The sequence below is a fragment of the Osmerus mordax genome, chromosome 22 (assembly GCF_038355195.1).
Source record: "Osmerus mordax isolate fOsmMor3 chromosome 22, fOsmMor3.pri, whole genome shotgun sequence".
Lineage (NCBI taxonomy): Eukaryota > Metazoa > Chordata > Actinopteri > Osmeriformes > Osmeridae > Osmerus > Osmerus mordax.
In genome coordinates, this window is record NC_090071.1 from 10,154,848 (window position 1) to 10,169,778 (window position 14,931).

General features: G+C 49.8%; 1 protein-coding gene across 2 annotated transcripts in view; it reads right to left on the bottom strand.

Annotated features, from left to right (window-relative positions):
- Positions 1 to 3,286: 3,286 nt before the first annotated feature.
- The window catches only part of LOC136966202 (mitogen-activated protein kinase kinase kinase kinase 4-like), a 29,333-nt gene continuing 17,688 nt past the window's right edge, over positions 3,287 to 14,931 (bottom strand). For both annotated transcript variants that reach the window (XM_067260647.1, XM_067260648.1), the window contains 17 exons: positions 14,393 to 14,542; positions 13,496 to 13,789; positions 12,507 to 12,613; positions 12,176 to 12,303; positions 11,779 to 11,876; positions 10,894 to 11,072; positions 10,481 to 10,589; positions 9,801 to 10,064; positions 8,198 to 8,315; positions 7,889 to 8,059; positions 7,539 to 7,682; positions 7,233 to 7,367; positions 7,020 to 7,120; positions 6,714 to 6,863; positions 6,276 to 6,435; positions 6,010 to 6,149; positions 3,287 to 5,822 (listed from right to left, as the gene is read on the bottom strand). In XM_067260647.1, the coding sequence (XP_067116748.1) occupies positions 5,739 to 5,822; positions 6,010 to 6,149; positions 6,276 to 6,435; positions 6,714 to 6,863; positions 7,020 to 7,120; positions 7,233 to 7,367; positions 7,539 to 7,682; positions 7,889 to 8,059; positions 8,198 to 8,315; positions 9,801 to 10,064; positions 10,481 to 10,589; positions 10,894 to 11,072; positions 11,779 to 11,876; positions 12,176 to 12,303; positions 12,507 to 12,613; positions 13,496 to 13,789; positions 14,393 to 14,542 (2,532 nt within the window). In that variant the 3' untranslated portion in view covers positions 3,287 to 5,738. The remainder of the gene's footprint in view (positions 5,823 to 6,009; positions 6,150 to 6,275; positions 6,436 to 6,713; positions 6,864 to 7,019; positions 7,121 to 7,232; positions 7,368 to 7,538; positions 7,683 to 7,888; positions 8,060 to 8,197; positions 8,316 to 9,800; positions 10,065 to 10,480; positions 10,590 to 10,893; positions 11,073 to 11,778; positions 11,877 to 12,175; positions 12,304 to 12,506; positions 12,614 to 13,495; positions 13,790 to 14,392; positions 14,543 to 14,931) is intronic.

Sequence of the window (14,931 nt, forward strand, 5' to 3'; positions counted from 1 at the left end):
ATGTATTCCTGCTTTATAGCAACATCAGCGTAACAGTTCTTCAGAGTGTGATCACCAAAACAGTCTCCCAGGAATAGTGTTGACTGTGAGGCACATAAAAGGAATGTCTCAGGGTGGTAAAAGCCTTCACTCTCTCGGGTAGTTTGTCTCTGAGTCAGACTGATAGGACAATGAGTGGTTTAACAGATGGAGCGATAATGTCTGCCATTCCCTTCTCCCAGAGTGGCTGTCTGTCGGCCAATAGGAACGAGGTGACCTCACAATGAGATGGAAAAGGAAGAAAAAAAAAAAAATGCGGGCAGATGCATGCAAAACCCAGTATCCTTAAGGCACGCTTAAACACACACACACACACAAAGGTCTTCCCCAGCGTGGCCAATGAATCAACGAGGGGTGTGTGGACAACAATACAGCCAAACAAAGGGAGCCGTGCGGGCAGCTGCAACGTGAGGCCAGGCTGGCTGGCGACGCAGGCCTGCAAGTGGGGGAACACCTGGCTAGTCGGGGGATCGCGGTCACTCTGGTGCCTTTGTTTCAGGCTGGGGGGGGGGGGGGGGGGGGGTCAACCAGAAAGAATGGCCCGAATGACGTTAAAAGCGGTACATGTCTTTTATAGCGCACGTTGAGGGCTAGAGGAAAGACGAGAATGCAGGGTTCGGGTGAAAGGGGATCGGGTGAGTGCGCGGGGGGGCGAGGCAACTCAAAAGTTTTATGTCCAAATGAGTATGCAAAGGAGTGCATCTTTATTGTTCGCGGCACACTTGGGGCAAAATGACTCGGAAGTGCAAGGATTAAACTCCGATGCTTTATGCCAGACAAAGGCATAACAGAATTGCTTCATTATTGCTACTCTTAATAGAGGACTGGTCCCTCCCCTTTCCAACAATACAGTAGACCTGAGAATACGATTTAAGCAACATTCTTTTACCCTATTCTCCCTATTCTCCATGCAAGATTGACAAAGTAAGATGGGTGCATCGGCGCACAGAAACAAATGACCAATAGGTGGCCCAGAGGGAGTGAAAGGTTATTCCGAGTCGAGAACATAACCTTACGCTAACCCTTACAACACGTCGCTCCATAAACGAAGATACCAGGAGTGGAGCTGCAAACTTTGGGGCCACAAATGGAACGCAGACCAACCGTCGCACTGACGCTAACCTAACTGTTGGCTAACAGAAGCACAGATACCCTCCAGATCAGTAGCCTGGGGACCATCTGCTGCCAGACAGGTGTGTCTACAGCAACTGTGAAAAGCTGCCTCACCAATACCCTGGGGCAGTGTTCACTACAAAGTGAGTTCGTTCGGAGTTCAATCCGTTTACCTCTAGCCTAATGCTTCACTGAAACTATACAAGGAGCCACACATGATGGACAGTGACCAAAGATGAGTATAGGCTTAGAGTAATACAACTTGTTGAAAAGAAGCATGGTTATCTAAAGAGCTGAGGCAGAAGGGCACCTTATGGTCATTGTGCTCTCCGACCTCTTGTTTACCCCTAGTTTACACAGCTATTCATCTCCAAGAGACCGCCTCACCACCCTGCCCCTCACCCAATACTTTAGAAGGTAAAGCGTCCAACATTTAGCCTAGAACTGTATATCTGACAGATAATCATTTTCAGACACGTTTTGTGACCCCCCCCCAAACAGGTAGCTAGGGCACTGAGACCCATTTCACCGGACAATGGTAAACTCGATTTAGCCCTGAATCAGATTAAATCCGAGATCTATAAAATCGAATAAAATCTAGAAACCTTTCTCGCATTCTCTTTCTCTGAGGAAGCCATACTTTGCGGGAGCAGCAGGACTCATTGAACATGGCATTGCACAGGACAATGTGTGGTCCCTTTGAGTCCGGGCAAAAGACAGGGAGAGCCTCATGGGAATGGACCAGCTGATGGACCTGGCCTAGACCAACTCCCTGTCCAACTGAGAGATTGGGGTTCCTGAGAAAGTGCTGTTCAACTCTGTCATGGGGTGGCCTCAGCCAGACACTTCTACTATAGGTTCCTAAGGATGCATATAGTGTCCTACTTCTGAAAACACAAGAGGAAAACACTGCGACCAACGTGCAACGCCAACTCAACTGATTGGTATAGAGTAGGTCAGGGGCGATTCTAGGATCAGACCTTTAGGGGGGCTTAGCCCCCAATGAGAATGTGACATCTGCGCCATGAAATTAACTACCTACTTGTTCTCTCCTCTTCTGAAAGGTGCATGGCAACACTGGATATTAAACCTGTTTGAAGCCCTTTGAACCTGTAATTTTTTGTCATCTGTCACTAACAGACACGTTTGCAAACTCTTACGTTAGAGCACTAAAACTTACTTAACATAATAATAATTCATAATAATTCAATTTTTTAAATGTTTTATTATTACCATTTATAGGGGTGCTGAGATGAAATTTAGGTGTGCTTGACACCCCTAAAAAGAGTCTAAAATCGCCACTGGAGTAGGTGCAGTTACTAGTGACACAGTTAAATATAGTATTGTAGGCCTACATTATACCACACAATTGTATTTTTAATTTTGCAATTTAGCTTTGGTGAAGCAATTACGCAGGTGGCAGAATGTTTATCCTCCCTGGCTACGGTGATGTGCGCTAGCTATCTGCAACAGCCATCTGCCTATAGTACAACCTAAAATGACACATGGCATTCAAGTTTATAACCAGCCCGTGTAAACCCCTACTGTATATAATTGAAATGTGTGTTTGGCGTTTTCTTTTCAAATCTAGCCAAGTAGAGCAGCCAGAATAAACAAGCTATTAAGCTTTAGCTAGCAAGCTATGTATTGGCATTGGTTTGATGGACTCACTCATATCTGGGACTTGAACGTGCCAGTACTCAACAATAGCATCACAGTAGAACCCAATATGAAAACAATTAACTTCCTTAATACAAACATTGAATGAATGACAATTACTGTCACTGTGTTTGCAATATAAGCATCGCTATAGTACTTACATTTTCCTTGTTATCATCATTATGCCACACCATATGCTAGCAAGAGCTAGCCCCCAAAAAATCAACATCCGGCCCGAGCTAACAGCATCACGGCGTTTAAAGTTTGTAGTAAAGCGACATCTAGTGGTGGAAGACATATCACACTGCAAGGGCGGTGCAATATTTTTTTTCTAGAAAGTATTGTAAAAAATCTTTAATCGACAAGCAGAAAAACTTATCTAATGGAACACAACCGTAATTATATATAGTCTACAATTCTACATTCACTCTGAACATATTAAGTGAGCTAAAAGAAAGCACACTGCACAAATTGGTAAATTACTTCAAGATTTTATTCAATGGAAAAAAGACTTTCAGGAAAATACAAGAATTCCCATAATACACAAAGGACATAAATTAGAGTAGCACGGTAGAAACACCTGAAGGAAAACATGTCACCTGGCACCTAGGCAGCTGAGAACATTATGACAACGTTACCACACAGCCAAGCGCACAGTGTGTAGTCCACTGTGGATAATCAGTGATTCACACTCTGAATTGTGTTTAGATTGAAACGTGAGCAAATGTCAAGGATTATTCCTGTACTTAAACCTTGAAATGATAATACAAAAGGGATAATACAAAATACAAAAGGGAAAGTTGCCCTCAAATGAACCATAAATATTAATATCGATGCACGTCGGTTTAACAAAACATTGCTTCTGTAAACATTTTCAACATAAGGGTGTGCATTACAATTATTTATTATTTTAAACCACTGCAGTCTCATAATTATAAGGGTTACACAAAAGTACAGAAACAAAAACTAAAAACCTAAATCTTGAAGTTAGAAATGTTTTGTTGGTGCAGGCTGTAGTGGTTTTGTAACACTGTTCAATAAAATGTGTGACATTTTGCCATGATGTCATGGCCTGCTGTCACCAGGCTGGAGAGTGCAAACCCACCCAGTCTGTTCTAACAGCGCTCTACTCATAAGGTCGTCACACTTTAAGCCTGGGTCACATCTGAATGACCAGAAGTCCACTGGAAAAGGCTCAGAGGAAAACTACAGACACCTTAGTTCTGAGTCGTGACTCACATCACAATAGGCATTAGTCCATACACACTTTATAAGAGATGTCTGTCAATGCCACGACTTCTCAGGGTTGAGGTGTTTACTCCTGAAAGACAGCCAGACCTGTTTTGGACCAGCTGGAGGAAGAGATGATTCATGAGGTGTCTGGTTGAGCCTGTGGGTCTGGATCACACCAGTGACCGTGGACACACTAGACCAAAACAATAACTATGAAGTGAGGCGGTGAAGATACCCGACTATGGCAGGTTATGTCAGCATTGAGGAATCCAACAAAGAATCACACAGCTATTGTATATCAAAGTGCCCCTATGTGGGGACCATGCTTCATCATAGTAAGTCTTCAGACCCTACAGAGGGCTATTTAAAAACTGGGGTTCATTTCAGTTTGTGACCAAGTCTAAGGCAACCGCATAGACCTGTAGTTAGTTACACTGGAGATCAGAGCCACGCATTCCGTGGCTGCATTCGACATGGATGTTACACATCTTGCACACTTGATGGCACAGGATCAAAATGAAATGGAGTTTAAATCTCCCTCTGAACAGAGAGACAACCCATTGACATTCTGAATTCAGTGGAGGGACCCTTTCAAAGAAGTGGAAATCAAACCAGTGGTTGCAGAACTGGGTTGTAAATTTACCCTTAAACGTTTCAATATTTGGAGTATATAATATAATTTCAATCAAGACATTTAATCCACTTCTGGTCATCATGCTACGTTAATGTCAACCTCTATTACCAATTCACAGTTTGTGCTACATCACCCAAGTGAGTTAATGCAACACAAGTCACAGTTCAGAGAATGTGTCCTTTAGGTCTAACAATACATTACTCTCTGTTTGATGACATATGGAAGGGGGGGAGGTTATATTATATCCCCAAAGCACAGCCCCTATCAAAAGAAAGGCCAAATAAGTGAAGACAGGCAAGACTGAGTTTTCAATAATCAAGTACAGCTAATGTGGACATACTGTATAACCATTTTGCATCGTGGTTACAGGAAATGATTCAAGAAACATTTTGACACAGAAGCCCACCCTTGTCAAAGATCTGTTAAAGTGACCTGACATTTCCTGGACTAACACAGTAACACACAACTACAGTCTGTTTGGTGCAACAGGCTTGCTCCTCCTATCTATCGACGCCCGACCCTGTTCTATAACTCCCCTCCCATCGACAGCCTCCCTCTCTTTCACGCCGACACAAAGATCCCCACGCACACACACACACACGGGACACGCACACCGTTCCTGCCACACGTACGCACACTAGTTTTACTATGAAACAGAAGTTTACAATGACAGAAGTTTCCAGAACCCGTCTCCGACAGCGGTGGTACCGGGGAGGAATAGGCTTCAACATGTCAAGGTGTAGCAGGGCTCGGGGTCGAAACCCAGGGAGGAGGGGTATTCTCCTTCCCAGTCTGCGGCGCTCGTAGGCTTGAGGACAGCACAGCCCCGTGACACACACACACACAGACCCCATGAGCCCTCGGGGCTAGAGTCTCTCCGATTGTTACAGGTCTTTTTTTTTCTCTTCTTCTTCCCCTCAGATGACCGGAAAAGCTCGGGTTGCTCCAGTCCCGCGTCCGGCTTCAAGGTTTTACGGTCTTCGTCATCGTCGTCGTATTCATCTTCCGTTCGTCATTCCGCGGTTGTCGTCTTCCAGGTTTTCGGGGGGCCGTTCCCTTACTACCAGCTGAGCAGTGAGGTGCGGCCCAGGGTCATGAAGTACACCTGGCTGGAGCCTCCAGAACGCACGGACGCAAAGAACACCTGCCGAGACACAGAGAGAGGAGAGAGAGACAAAGAGAGAGAGACAAGCACAGAGGCACAGAGTGAGGGGGGAGAAAATAAGTTGCGTGCCACACTTGTACCCCGGCGTTGTACTCCAACACAACACCATGAGTAAGACGGTTTCAACAGCTTAGAAGGAAAGCCGTGTCTGTGTGTGATATCTCACCTTGTCGTTCCTCTCGCACAGGAACTTGAGTCTCTGGGCCCTCTTATGCATGAACACCCCGTCCAGGTGACCCGTCTCCACAGAGCGGATCTCTATGGCCTTCTCTCCCCAGCCCATGATCTGGTTGGACCTAATGTAGGCTGCAGTGACAGAGACGGCGAGACACAGAAACGCAGGAAGTGAGATTTGAGCGTGTGTGTGTGTGAGGTATGCAGCGAACATTTGGCTTGTCGGTGTTTCCTCTGAGGGCGTGGCGGGATCCTTACCCACGGAGGTGGGCATCTCGCCCCACTGCAGAACCACGTCCTTGGTGATGCGTCCGTATGTGTTGACGTAGACGCCCTCGTCCTCGTAGCACACCAGCAGCTCGATGCCGTCCGTGTTGGGCAGGATGATGATGGCGTGGGACTGGATGTGGGTCTGGATCTGAGGAGACAGAGAGAGACAGAGACAGAGACACAGAGAGAGACAGAGAGAGAGAGAGAGACAGAGAGAGAGAGAGAGAGACGGAGAGAGCGAGAGAGAGACGGAGAGAGCGAGAGACGGAGAGAGCGAGAGAAAACAAGGTTAGGCAAGCATTGAATACTTTCCACAAGACAAAGGCCAAGTGAAGGCAATGACTGTTAGGTGACATTCCAATGTCAAGGTCTCGATCTTGACCACCAAACACTGTCTCAGCTCAGCTCCTGACGTGCGTCTCTTACATGTGTGGGAAGGTAGATGTCGTAGACCGCCCCCGAGTCCACGTCCACAGCGTGGAAGCCGGAAGAGGAGCCGTAGATGACCTTTAACCTCTGGCCCTCCTCCACTGTCAGGTCCACCAGCAAGGGCTTGTGCACCAGGTCACCAAATGACTGCAGAGAGGGAGGAGCTTAGTCAGCAACCAGGAAGTGAGGCCTGATTATCCCTCTTGATAGGCAAGCGCTGGATTGTTCCAATAACAAGTGGTGATTCATGAGTGGACCTGTATATCTTGGGTGGGATTTGGACTCATATTTGTGGGGGTTCACCTTAAAGGCCATGAACTTATGGTAGGGCTTTGGTGCCCACGCATAGACCTCCACAGAGTTCTTCAAGGCAAGGACAAGAAACTTGATCCTCTCGTATTTCACTGAAATAAACAAAGACGTAAGCTGGTTACCAAGGGAACTCCAGTAAGAGGCTGGGTCTGATTAGGACTGGTCAATGAATGGCCCACCAGTTGACTCGAGGACGGTACGTACCAACTTTGTAGTGTACACATCCCTCCAGTTCCCCGACAGTGGTCCAGCCCTGTTTCTTCTCCACCTCAGGGTCATTGTGCAAAATCTTGTTCCTCAGCCAGGACAGGTAGTACACTCGCAATTTGTTCTTCTTGCCTGGGAGAGGAACAGGGAGAGGGGTAGGAGAAAGTCGATGCAAGGGACAGAGGTTAACAATCAAAAATCATTATTCAAATCCCAGATGGCGTTCGGAGCCATGGATCTGATCCAGGAGCAGGCCCAGGGGAGGCCAGTCCACCCCAGAAGAGGAGGCAGGAGGCCGGGTACCTGAGATGGTGACCAGGACGTTGAGGCCCTCCAGGACGTCCATCTGCTGGATGCGCCGCCTGCTGATGAGAGGGTAGACCTTCCCCTGACCGCTCCGGTCCAGCAGCATCAGACCGCTCTCCGTCCCCACCAGCAGGTTCACACCTAGATACGCACACAAACACAACATTTAGATGTTTGGGACTAGAATGTCTTTTTTTTTTTTATAAATGAACAAAAAAAAGAATGACTTATGTGACGCAGGTCCGTGTATATACAGAGCCATGTAGGTTTGCCAATGAATCGCTACGTTACTGGATATGGGTATGAACCTCTTTAAAACAACAACAGCAGCAGCAGTGTGTCCTTACCCCAGAGAGCAGCGCACAGGATCTCAGAGTTGAACCTCTTCTTGTACTTGCGGATCTCCGGCGTGTCGCTCTGCGGGCGCGTGTTGACCGGGTTCACGTTGACCACGGAGCCCTTACGGGACGGGTCAGCCCTCAGAGCGTCCGCTAGGCGGCCTTCGTTCCCGAACGCTGCTGTGGGAGGGGCAAGTGAAGTGACTGAGGATCAGGAAGAAACGGACTTGACAGACACACACACAGACACAGACACAGGCAGACACACACACAGAAACAGACACAGGCAGACACACACACACACGTGCAGAGCCTCACCCATGTTGTTGAGGGAGCTGCCGCTGGAGGGGGAGATCTGCAGCAGACGGGGGTCTATGAAGGGCGTGAAGGAGGAAGACGACTTGTGTTTCTGGAGGGTGTTACTGGCCGACTGAGTCTGGGACACAGATAAGGGGATGAGACCCAACACACACACACACACACAGCCCTTTACCTGTACTTGGCCTCTGTGTATCTGTACAGCCTCATTACTAAATGGCCTGAACGGGTAGAAATCAGGGCCAAAGTTATGGCCTATAAGTGTTTGGCCTTGAGGGCACAGAATGTTATATGGCCACATGATTTCCATCGTAATGGCTGGGATATTCAAAATGGTTTTAACGGTTATGGATTGCGTGGGCACTAGATGGCGCTAATGAGGAAGCGGAGCGTGTTTGTCATCCCATTCCTGGGTCCAGTTTGCTGTGCCCCAGTCTCACTGCTGGGGATGTTTATGGCTCAGCTAGCGTGCAGGTCCAACTAGGATCTACGGCTCCCCAATGATGCTATAAATAAAAAGCCTGGTTTCCTCTGACAAGCTTAAACTGAGGGGAAATGAAGCCCATATTTCAGACCTCTGGGAGTCATAAAACTGCTCAACTGGGCTCTTTTGATATTGTAACATTTGTTCTAATAAAACAATTGCAAAGTACTTTCAGAGATAAGAAAAATATGAAATCAAATATGAAATACATTCAAGACCTTTCTGACATGCTGTTATGCTAATAGGGTTGAAGCAGCAAAGAGTGGAAAGTTAATGTTCGGATAAACACACAAGCAGAGCTGGCATGGAAGAGACAATTGGTTATGAGAAACACCAAAGAGGAAATTAAAAGGGATGGGAATTTGTGAAATGTGGAAAAAGACATGAAACAGTGGGTGTAAAAGCCCAAATAGATGACATGATCAAAATCCACCACCATCATAGCCAACTGTATCATTCTCCGTCATTTTAAAGCCTTTCTTCTTTCGTGTCGACTGAGATGAGCTGCCTTTGGTACCTGGTCCACCATATCACAGACCATTTCCGTTTAAATCAGCCTATTTGAGTGTGTGTGCCATGTTGTTAAACTTAGCGCAGGTATCATCTGGTCTTCCATGAAAGCCAAGGCAGAGAAAGATAGAAAAGCCTTCACACACAAGCACGAGTGTAGAATACATACTATTAAACCACTAGCAAAGCCAACAATGTCACCCGCATTTGATTTCTGAAGCCAGCACCCGGTTAAAACACCACACACCAAGCATGCTACCACCCAAGCAAACTCCATAACCAAACTACAAAACATAAATGCCAAGGAGAGATAGATGTGAAGTACACTTAGCTATATGCCTTTGCGCTTTGATGAAAGCCTAATTGGACTCCAACTCCCAGCAACACCATGTAGCATGACGGTTTAGCCAGTGTTCTAGAACGCTAGCAAGTGCAAGCCAGCCCCTGGCTCCTAGCTTTGCTCCCCCTCTAGGGGGCACCCATATGTTAGCAGGCAGTGTAGTAAGCAAGTTAGAAGAAACAGCCCAGAAAGACAGTCAGTCAGTCAGCCAGCCAGCAGTGGGCAGAGCAGAGCATCCAGAACAGGGCACTTGAGGGGGAGGGACATACCTCCATGACAGTGAGCTTGTCCAGGGGGGTCTGGGGGGACATGGCAGGGCTGATATGGCTAGAGGAGGGGGAGGAGGTGGAGGAGGAGGCGGTGGACGGGGAGGGGGGGTGGTGACTCTGCTGGATAAGGTCTGGGAGGAGGTGAATGCCGCCAGCAAAGCCGTTTTTCTCCGGGTGGAAGTGAATGAGGGGAGGAGGCTGACCGTGGCCGGGCCCTGGCCCAGTCTGGGAGACAGCGACCGGGCGCTTTTTTTCACCTGCACTCTGGAAGCAAGAACAAGCAAACTTGGGTCTGGGCTTGGACGAACCGGAGGAAGAGGACGGCCTCTGACTACCTGTGCTAGACTGTGAGCCACACTGTGTATTTCATGACGTGTATAAGAAGTCTGCGTGAATGTTTCCTTCCCCGGCTCACACTTGCTCTTCTACCAACTGTTTATTCAACACCGACTGACCTAACAAGCTTCGCACTGCATGAAAAAGGTGTGACATGCCTTTACAGCACAACAACATAACAGCAAAAGCCATGTAACATGGGGGGGGGGGGGGGAAGGATGAGGAAAAAACGAGTCTGTAACAGGTGATGTGAGTGAAGAAATGACAACAGGAATAAATGCTCACTTTGGAGAGCAGACGTGTGTCTCTGGGCTTCGCCATCTAGCGGATGTGTGTGTGTGTACCTGTCGGATGACCAGGGTGCCGTCCTTGGAGGGCGTGGTGGCCTGGTCGCTCTCAGAGTCGTCAGCCAGCAGAGTCTTCAGGGACGCTGTCTCCCCGTTGCTCAGTCGTCTACACGAGTGGACAAGGTTGAGTGGACAAGAACTGGCGTCAACAAATATGTATTCATCATTCGATGACCTGCACACATTCGGTCAAAAATGTGTGGTGTCACTTCAAACTCAATATTCAAGATTCTTACATCTGTCCTCTGACACTAGCAGTTTTATTTTTTTTACCGGATAGGTTTGATTGAGAAGATAAGAGAGACAGAAGCTGTCACTCTGGAGTGTGTAAACAGCCGAGGTCTGTCCAATGAGCCGGGGGAGGTGGCGAGTTGCTAGGTGACCGGGCTAAAGGTCAGGAGGTGACGTACCCGGCCCTGGAGTCCTCGGCCCCGGAGGTGGACTCCTCCCCTCCGTCCTGGTCCACTTCCTCGTCGTCGTCTTCGTCCGTGGTCCCCGAGTCCTCGCTGGACGAGGAGTAGTCCGTCACCTTGTTGGGGGGGCGCACGTCCTCCACCGCCCGCAGCTCCTTGGCCAGGGCCGTCAGGTCCTGGGGGGGGGTCAAAGGTCACGTGAGGGGCGTACAGCATTCACAGATCTCCCATTCTAGAATGTCCAAAGCAGGGGCTGCGCCTTCTGTCTTTCCTCCTGTCTTATTCAACCAGAGCTTTTCTAGGCTTAAGTGACTGAATACTGCTTAGTATTCAAGCGGGCGACGAACAATACACCAGGTGAGGTGCTAATCCTGGGATCGCTAAAAGCAACCGGGAGTCTGTGGACATTACGGGGCAAAACCCAGGACGAGAAAAAAACAATAGCGTTGACAGAAGCTTATCCCTCGGTGTCAGGTGAACAGGGAAGTGTCGCCGCAGCAGAGATACAGAGTGGGCGGGGCTAGGGTGGCGGGGCTAGGGGACTGCCTGTGTCAATCAGGCCAGCCAGGAAGAGGTCAGCCGATGACTCGACACAAAACGGGGGGGAAAAGGCTAAACTGCTTTTGTTTCTGGGAAACGTGTTTTGATGCCGACACAGCGATCGGGAGGTGGAATGGTGCAAGCAGAGCAAAGGCCTGATCAGGCGCATGTTCCACTGGGTTTTTAAACATGCTTAACCACATCAGCCTATTACAAAGTGGTGGTGGTGGTCTCGTAGAAAAATCTAACCAGACAGAATAAAAAAAACTTCAGGCCTACGACAACATTCAGAATGGGGCTCTCGCTATGGATAAAACAACATGACTACTATTTGCTACTTACGGCTGGCCGGTTGGGTCTGGCAAACTCCTTCTTTTCCTCCGGCTTTTTGGCAGCATTCTCGGGGCGTTGCAGCGGGGAGCCCTCAGACTTGGAAGAAGCTGTAGATGACCAATGTACACCAGGTCAATTCTTTGGTACATGAGAGGAGAATACCAAGTCACATGCCCGACACGTGGGTGTTGTGGGTGGGTGAGCGGACTGCACATGCACCATTTGGATGTAGCTTTGGATGAAAAAAAAATGGCTCCTAAATAAATCAAATGTCAAATGTAACAGCTTCTACCGTCTCCTGGTAAGTGAATTGTGAGAGAGAGAAGCCCATCTGAGCTGGCATGCTTGAGGTGTGTGTGTGTGTGTGTGTGTGTGTGTGTACGCAGCGTGTCGGGGTGAGACTCACAGCGAGGCCTGAACCTCTCTCCAGAGCCGGCCTGGGAGCTGGAGTTGGAGGACCCAGAGGAGCTGCCGCTGCCTGGCCTGGGAACCAGTTTCTCCACTCTGTCCCACAGCAGACGAGGCTCCGCATTACTGACACACACACGGGAGAGAACCGTCATGTCCACACACACAATAACAAAGATGGGCCCACAAAGGGCACCGTTCCCGCCCTCCTCTCCTCGTCACCCCTACGGTACACCCACACAGGAACAGGCTTCCCGCTCCCACCACAAAATCCACTGACCACAGTCAAGAGAAGACCAGCGAAAAAAAACAACGAAGGCTTCAGTTACCTGCCGACATTCCTCTGCACTGCCTGGTTGTTAGCCTGCGCTCCTCCAGGCAGGGGGGACTCGCGGCGGGACAGCACCGGGGACCTGGACGTGGTCCTCACAGGGACCTGGGGGCCGGGGGGGCACACAGAAACACACGTCCACTCACAGTTAGGGCCACCGGGTGGTGAAGTGCCATACCGCGCCACCTGAGTGCATGCTAGCCTACGCCGTATGAGAAAGCTTGAGGATTTCGATCCATCTACAATACCAGCCACACAAGCAATCCGTTTATTAGACAAGCACCGGTATGTTCTGAATACACACGCAGTCACTGATGGAGACATGGATGTACAGAGCAGCACGTGAATGAGATGTGGAAGTGGATGAGAGACGGAGCTTTGGGGAGCAAAAGAGCCGTGATTCCTCAAGGCCAGGCAGCGCTGTGGCTAGTCAGTCCTCACAGCAGCATGGACACAGCCCCCGGCGAGCAGAGATGGGACACCTTGAGAGACAGCAGGCAGGCTGGCCGGGATGAGGCCCGCTGATGGAAGTAAGCGGCAGCATGGAGGGGGTCAAGGAAGGGAGGGAGGGGGAGAGGGAGGGGAGGCAGTGTTTCCCCTACCATTATATTAGGGGGGCGCCCCGCCCCCCCAACGGTACCCGCCGCCCTCCCTGGAAGGTCACGTTAATAATAAAAAAATAATAAAAAATCTTTTAATTTTTTTATATATAGCGCCAGATCACAAAATAAGTCACTTAAGGTTACTTTTCCTATAAAACATGTCTATTAGCTTGCTCTTTTATTAAACCAACTAAATGGCCTTATGTTATTTATCTTATTTACACGACGGCATGTCATTTTTGTCTCTACATGGTCGGGCGACCATGTCTCTACCCCCCCGCAATGACCCGCCCGCCCCCGCCCCCCCCAAAGCTGTAAACCTAGGGGAAACACTGGGAGGGAGGGAGGGAGGGAGGGAGGGAGTGTCCGTCTAGGCTGTCCTTACCCTGGGGGGCACCTCCTCACTGACGCCCGGGGCGGGCTGCTCGGCCCGGGGCAGGGGCTGGTGGAGGGAGGGGTGGGGCTGGGTGGGGTCAGTGCGTGCGGGTGAGGGTGCCTGTTTGTGGTGGAGGTGGGCGTGCGGGGGAGGCTCCTGTGGGCGCAGGTGGAGGTGGGCAAAGTTCGAGACGACGGCGGCGCCGGGCTCGCTGAAGGAGTGGGAGCGCGACACGACGGGGGGAGGAGGAGCAGGGGCGGCGCCGCCGCTGCTCTTAAGAGCGGCCAGGTGGGACCACTGGACCTTTCCGGAAGGAAGGAAGGGTGGATGGAGAGGACAGACACAGAGGGGGGAGGAAGGGAGGGAGGGTGGGAGGTGACAAGGGACAACAGAGATGAGTGTAGATGAGCATGGCTTCAACATACATGTGCATGTACATACACATGCATAGGCAGACACAAATACATGGGACCCAGTCAAACAGCTGGATAATACACACGAAAAACAGGAGGTGAGACATTTAAGAACACGGTGCCAGGACAACAGAAAAACCGTCCAATGGCAGGGAGGACATAAATGGGCGTGCTGGGCAGAGCAGCCAATGACCGGCAACCTGGTCTGGAGTCCTGTACCAGATTCTCTTCGGTCATTGGGTGAAATACTCACACACGGGCCCAAATGGCAAGGCCTCGCACTAAGAATATCCAGCCATAACCAGAGGCGTTCAGAGGTGACTCAAACTATTTTGTGCCTGTGAGGCTTCATCCATAGGGAAGTAACCTGGGTCCCACTCATCGCTGTCTGTCAGTCAACATAGGCTACTATAGAGAAGTAGGGAGAGGGAGGGAGGGGTGGAGAGGGAGGGAGGGAGGAGTGAGGGGTGGAGAGGGAGGGAGGGAGGGTTACCTGTGGTTCCATGGGCCGGTGCATGGCAGGCTGAGCAGACTCGGAGGAGCCCCCGTTGGAGAAGGGTTCAGAGCGGGGAGGGACGGGGGGTTGCTTGGTGGGGGCGGTCTGAGGGGAGCCCTGGATATTTTTGCGGTACCGTTCATCGGCCTGGGAGGGAGGGCGTGGGGGAAAGGATGAGTCACTCATGTCTCTGCTTATACACACACCCAACCCCCCCCACCCCACCCCACCCGCCCCACAAACAAACAAACGCACTCAAGGAAAATGACAAGTGGACAACAAACAGAGCTAGTCTGAGGATTCCCAGCATGCTCTTGGGCGGGGTCAGTCACACATAAACAGACAAAGGTTTTCATGGAGGCACATGGATCAACGCTCCCCCCCCCCACCCCTCAAGAGCTGATTTACATTACGGCACTACAGGACACATACATGTTATTTACATCACAAAACTGTCAAAAAGGTGGGTTTGCTCCACACAACACAGAAGCTACTTCTCTAGGAGGTGGAACACACAGGCTGGTTAGTCGGGGCCT